Raw genomic sequence first — 6,532 nt, 5'->3', positions numbered from 1 at the left:
TCATCTTTTCCCTTTGAACATCAGCTTTCTCCATAGAACCTTCCTCAGAGCCTCCAACACCTCCTTGTTCCTCAGGCTGTAGATGAGTGGGTTCAGCATGGGGGTGATGACTGCATTAAACACAAAGAGATGCTGGCCCACGTCTAGGGGCAGAGAGGAACCTGGGGTCATGTAGATGATCATGGCTGGACCAAAGTAGAGGCTCACCACACTGAGGTGGGAATAGCAGGTGGCCAGGGCTTTGTTCCTGCCCTCGGGGGAGTTCATGTGGAGCACAGTGAGAAAGATGAGGACGTAGGAGGTCAGGATGAGACCAAAAGGTATGAGGAGGAAGACAATGCCGGATGCCAGCACCACCTTCTCATAGGCTGAGGTGTCCTCACAGGAGAGCTTCAGAAAGGCCATGACTTCACAGAAGAAATGGTGGATTATCCTGGAGTCACAAGTAGAGAAATTCATGGCATAAACTGTGTGAATGAGGGAGACGAGCACCCCTCCAGCCCACGAACCCGTGGCCATTTGCAAACAGACCCCGGGGGTCATGATGACTGGGTATCTGAGGGGGCTGCAGATGGCCAAGTAGCGGTCAAACGCCATGAGCGTCAAGAGAACACACTCAGCCACTCCTAGCATCAAGTAAAAGAAGATCTGGACTCCGCAGCCAGTGTGAGAGATGAATGCATGTCCAGAGAAGAAGTCAGCGAGCATCTTGGGGACAGTGGTGGAGATGAGGGTGAGGTCCATGAGGGAGAGCTGGCTGAGCAGGAAGTACATGGGGGTGTGGAGGTGGGCATTGCCCCAGATCAGTAGGGCCAAGACTGAGTTTCCAGCGACGGCTACCCCGAGAATGAAGAGAATGATAGTGACGAGAAGGCCAGGATGCCTGGAGTCTGAGAAGAGGCCCAGGAGAATGAAATCCGTCATGGAGGACCCGTTTCCCTGCTGCATGTCTTACTTGGCTGGTTTGATCATGGAAGAGAAACACAGACAGTGAGACTGCTCTTCCCATATAATACATGACGGATTTTAATGTGTTCCTGAAAATCAAATATTTGTGGAGTGAATCCAGATGTACTGTAATATATTTAAATGTGGGAAAGATGAATGGTTTGGTATCGATTGTTATTTTAAAATATTATTTAGCAGTCTATCTGGCAGGATAGGCAATGCTAATGAAGAATATCGATTCTGGTCACATTATGCTACATTGTTTGGTACCTTGTTGCTAAAATTCCATAAGTATTTCCAGTCAGTATGAAAAAACTCATATATCTTGGTGGTGTGACTTACAGAGAACATGTAGACTGCTTCCAAAGTGGTTTCTTTTCTTTTTCTTTTCTCCTTTTGCAGAGGGGAGGTAATTAGGTTTATTGATTGATTGATTCGTTCATTCATTCATTCAGTGTAGATCCTGGGGGTTGAACCCAGGACCCTGTGCATGCTATGCACGTGCTCTACCACTGAGCTATACCCTCCTGCCCAAAGGCACGGGTTCTAATGCACAGCCGCTGATGGGATCTGGAATCTCTGCACATTTATGGCTCATAGACTTCGCCACCTAACTTTAGGTTTATCCTTAGGGGACGCACAGATCAATAAGCCAGCAGCTGTATCAGTCATGGGTGGAAAATTTCATGGCTCCAACCACTGGGGCTATCCTAGAATGCCTTGAAATGGACTTCAACAGGCTTTCACGACCCCTGTGATACAGCAACCAATGTAGACTGATTTGAGAAACACTGGGCTTGCTTTCTTCCCTCTTTCTCTGTCATGTAACTTTACCCCATGCAATAAATATACCCATTTGAACCAATCCTTCCATAATCTATTGTATCATGACATCAAAAATTTCAACATTGTTCCTCTCTTTTTGGCATTTGTGGAAGAGGCAAGAAAAAATTAAGAGAAAGAGTTACAGCCAAGAACTATTTTGATATAAAATCAGGAAGGAATGGATTCATAGAAACTTAACAGTAGTTTCTCATTCTTTTGTGCCCTCTGTATTGTCTTAAACATGTGTCTCATTAACATCTTTTAATTTACAACACAATTATACATCTTAGCACTAGGAAATGATCATGGAATGAGTAGAATCGTTTACTCTACATTCTGGATACTTTATTAACATGATTCCAAATGTATGTGGCATTATATTCATCCACCATTACCTATTCCACAGATATAGTGTGAGAGTTTCAGTCGTCACTTTTTCCCCTGATCACATTGGAGGGGCGTAACTGTAGGAGTTAAGTCAGACACAAATATTCTGGACAGCATTCTGCAAGACATTTTGCAAAACAGGTGGGTGAAACATTGTTTACTCTATGTCACCCTGGGAAGCATTTATTAGCATATTAAAGACTGAATACTCTTATATTAGAAAATAAATCTCTTTAGCTTTTGAATCCAGAACCTTCTATATAGTTTGACACTGAGCTTGTTTTTCCAATCACATTTATTAACATTCCCTAGTCTCAGATTAGTGAACCACTATTTCGAAATGTTGAATTAGACTTAAAAGACTTTAGCAACTGACAAGATTTTTCCTCCTAGAAATTCTAAATAATATTATCGTTTTTCTTTTGACATCATTTTTTAAATGATCTGGCTAATTGACACAGAGCTCATTGACTCTGGAGACGAAAAATCCAATTTTTGTGAGAACAATGAGGAATAAATAAACAACACAAAACAAAGCACTTTTATGAGTAATTTTTTTGTGTAAAAATATTTGAACTGCTATGCCTTAAAATACACATAAGAACATTTATTGTAGTTGTCTTGCTTTTAAAATAAATTACAGGAAGCATAATAATTACTCAATGAGCAAAAAATAGTTCAGATTCCTATTACTGCCCAGTTGCATAGAACGATGCCAGGAAGAGAAGGTGGGATGAGGAAGAATAAGAAGGAAATCGGGAAAGAGGAGAGACATGATGGCGACACAGAATAACAAGTAAGGGCGTGTGATGGAAGGCGTGCCCCATTCTTCCACCCTTTCCTGAATGCCACTCACTGGGTGTGTCTGCCTGACCGGTTCTATTGAAAGTGTATCATCGGCTTGCTTTATTTCCTCATCCTTGTTTCATATTCCTTCCTACTCATTGTCACCATCTGCAATCTTATGATTTGCATGTTTATTTGTCTATTGTTTGTTTCCCCTATGACAATGTAGCTTCTTTGAGGGCAAAGAATTGGTTCCCTACTGTTTCCTCAGTGCCAGTAAGATGCCTGGCAAGTAGCAGACACTCAATCAAAGTTTATGGAACAGATGAATAAAAAGATGCACAAAAGGATGGAAAGCTTCTATGCATGCAGAGAGTGAAGGAAACGGGGCGGAGACCAGGGTGCCTAGCAGAGTCTCCTGTTACGTAAACTGCGTGATCACACGCCCCTGCTGCTTACTCCTTGTTCTTCTCCCAACGAATACTGTACCTGCTGGCACTGCCCACTGATCTTGTAAAAGCCAACTTGGCCTCTGTCTTCAGCTCCTCAGCCTCCATCCTCCATACACAACGAAGGTCCTACTGCAGCTCAGCCAGGAGTGCCAGTGGAGCTGGCCTCCGGACTGGGGGTAGGTAGACGGTGCAACGTCAAAATGGACAGCATGGCTTTTCCCACTCTGGATGTGGCAATCAGCACCGCTTTCTAAGTCTGAAGGATTCAAAAGATGGTTTTCCAACACGATAGCATTGTGTGAAGGGAAACAAATGAGCTGGGTTCATATCACAGAAGGGTGACTGGAGACAGGATTCTAGGCAGCTCTGGCCTGGCTCATAATAGGCCTTCGTGAGTATATGTTGAATTTACAAACTGAAGCATGAATTTGAGCATTCACTGTTGAATCTGTACGTCTGCAGCCAATATTTTAAATATTGTGATTTGTACTGAATAATCTAAGATGCTTTTTTTTGAAACTTGGCTTGGTTAGAGCTCCTTTCCAAAGCCTAGAAACCAAGCAACAACAAAACAAAAAAAAACAAAAAAAAAAAACACATCTCTGGGAAACAGGGATTTTATCTACATTTATAACACAAATAGTTTATTTTGCTTAGATTGACTAGTTACGAACTAACAACTAGCTGATCAGTTTAGTGCCATTATAAACTGTGTACATGTAAATACAGATGATCTATGAAATTATCTAATATTATGTGCTGCAGGGTCTGGCCATTCACTGAATTCTCCTGCAGCTGCTCAGCTCTCCAGGAGGGTTTTACCACACACCTGGGAGCGTCTCCTGAAGTAACTTGAAGATATCTCCCCAAATAGGGCATCGCAACTTATTTATGACCCTTGTGTGTCCCTCCACATAAGCCTTGGACGATGACTCCTTTCTCCATTGTGCGCTACCTTTGTCAACATGCGTGTGTCCATCCTCGTCACCTCCTGGGGATTCCGGATGCTTCTACTTCCCCCTTTTTGTCTTCCGCAGCTCATCAAGTCAGACATTAGGTCTTCTATGTGCAGAGTAAAGCCTTGTAACTGATAATCTGGATGAGGTTGGCACTGGCAGCTCACAGTGGATCCAGGGTGTTTCTTGCAGCCCAAGGAGCGGAGATTAAGTACAGCAGCCGTGGACAGGAGATGCCCTGCGGGCTCCCTGCGGAGTGTGTTGGCTCAGGCCAGCCCTGGCAGGTAATTAGCTCAGGTGCCAGGGGGGCAGAGCCAAATTCCCCTGGGGAAAAAGCCACCCTCGGCTGCGTGCTTAGCAGGATGGTGGAGAAGCAAGGTGAGGTTTAAACCCTGCTGCAGTTTTTACAGCCTGTGTGTCCTGGGCGGTGTCCATTGTCTCTCTCACTTCTGCTTCTTCATTCACAAGTTGGAGAGAACAGTAGACCTTTCTCACAGGGTTGTTGCGAAAGATTACATGGAAGGTTCAATGAAATCATGCATATGAACAGTGTATCTCACCTGGTCCATGATCGTGTTCAAATGAATGTTCAGGAGTCAAGGGTATCACGGAATGACTGACATTGATTTAACCTGAATTAACTGCGATGTCACTCGTAATGGATGATTTGGGTGCAGGGAAGTTAAGAAAACAATTTCACTGTGGTTTGTATTGTAAGATACACAGTCCAATCAAATTAAAGGTTTGATGGCTAAGCTAACATGGGGGGAGGAGTGTGTATTTGGAGAGGAGAATCTGACTGACCAGTATTGAGTGGGGTGGTTTTAAATGTATCGAAACACACTGATAAACAGCGGCTTCAGGTCAAATTCTGTTCTCTTTTCCACTCATCAGAAACCTCCAGCAGCTTGCCGCAAGTCCCTCTGGCCCCATGCTGGGTCTAACTGTGTTTGTGCCCGTTCCTGGGCACATCGGTTTGCATTTCTTCTTGTTCCTGCAAAATGCTTTGTAAAGTCTTGAATGCTTTATGAAATTGTAAGTAATTTATACATGCTGTAGACTTGGTAAATGCTTGAGAAATATATGTCTCAGCTCAGTGTTTAAATGAGGGGGTGGCCAATGATTAATAGCCCTTCCTGTGCAAACATTATTATTTTGCATGACAGTCACTTGCAAGGCATTCCTGTGTGCCTAAATAAGCTCTTTTTAGAACTTTACAAATAAACTCATTAAATTCTGACCACAACCCAGCAAGACAGATACTGTTTTCAACATCTCCATCTTATAGGAGAGAAACTCAGGTCTAGAAGGATGTACTAATTTGTCTAATGCTAAAGAACTGTGAGAGGAGAAGCCTAGAGTGAATCCTAGAAGTGTCTCTTCAGAGACCATAGTCCCCACCACTGGGCCACACGCCTAGGGCCTGAAGGTGTCCCCAGCCTCCTCCCCATGTTCCAGTGCCCCGGTCATGCTCCCTCTCTTCTCACCATACTCCCAGCCCCCTGACTAGACTCCCAGCCTCTTGCTAACACTCAGTGCATTACCTGAAGTGAGTACCTTCCTCGCTCACAGGTGTTACCGGCCAGCTCTTCAGGAACAACTCAGAACCCTGGGAATTCTGAGGCACCAGCGAGAGCTCGGATCCAGGTGGACTGTGCTGCCATTCATCACCATTTGTGTCTCTGACATCAGCCACTGTCCGCGGGGTTGCCCGGGAGCCAGTACTCAGGTTTACCATTGACTGTGGCCAGCCCAGACACGTGAGGATGTCCCTGTTGGAGAGAGCCAGGGCCAGCCACCCTGCAGGCGCAAGGGTGGAGCCTTGTCCTAGACTTCTTACTATGCAGCTTGGGCTTAGAATTGGGGAAATCACCAGTTAACTGAAATAAAAGAAGGTCAGCGGATTAGTCGAAAGCTGTTCCATGTATCTTGCCAGTCACAGCATTGAAACGAACACCCCCTTTATTTCCAGGCAGGAAGACACAGAGAGAACCGCCCTCCCACCCCATGACAGGGAACCGGGGCAGCGTGCACTGGATGATGCATTTTGCAGGAGGCTTTCTGCACAGGATGAAGCTTTCACACAGCTCACAGGTGGTCACCTGGTTCTCAGATCTGGCACTTGGTGTTATCATAATTACTTACAAAATCCCGATGTTCAAAAGAGTGAGTTGAAAA

The 6,532-nt window shown here is 44.6% G+C and overlaps 1 protein-coding gene across 1 annotated transcript; it reads right to left on the bottom strand.

The window, feature by feature from the left end:
- On the bottom strand, nucleotides 1–1,186 carry LOC102510893 (olfactory receptor 56). The gene has a single exon (XM_006193209.2). It carries the CDS (start codon nucleotides 946–948, stop codon nucleotides 1–3), a length of 948 nt encoding a protein of 315 aa, XP_006193271.1. The 5' UTR covers nucleotides 949–1,186.
- Nucleotides 1,187–6,532: the final 5,346 nt, after the last annotated feature.

Source organism: Camelus ferus, chromosome 3, assembly GCF_009834535.1.
Source record: "Camelus ferus isolate YT-003-E chromosome 3, BCGSAC_Cfer_1.0, whole genome shotgun sequence".
Lineage (NCBI taxonomy): Eukaryota > Metazoa > Chordata > Mammalia > Artiodactyla > Camelidae > Camelus > Camelus ferus.
The sequence above is the reverse complement of the archived record's forward strand: the minus strand, read 5'-3'. Positions and strand labels throughout refer to the sequence as shown.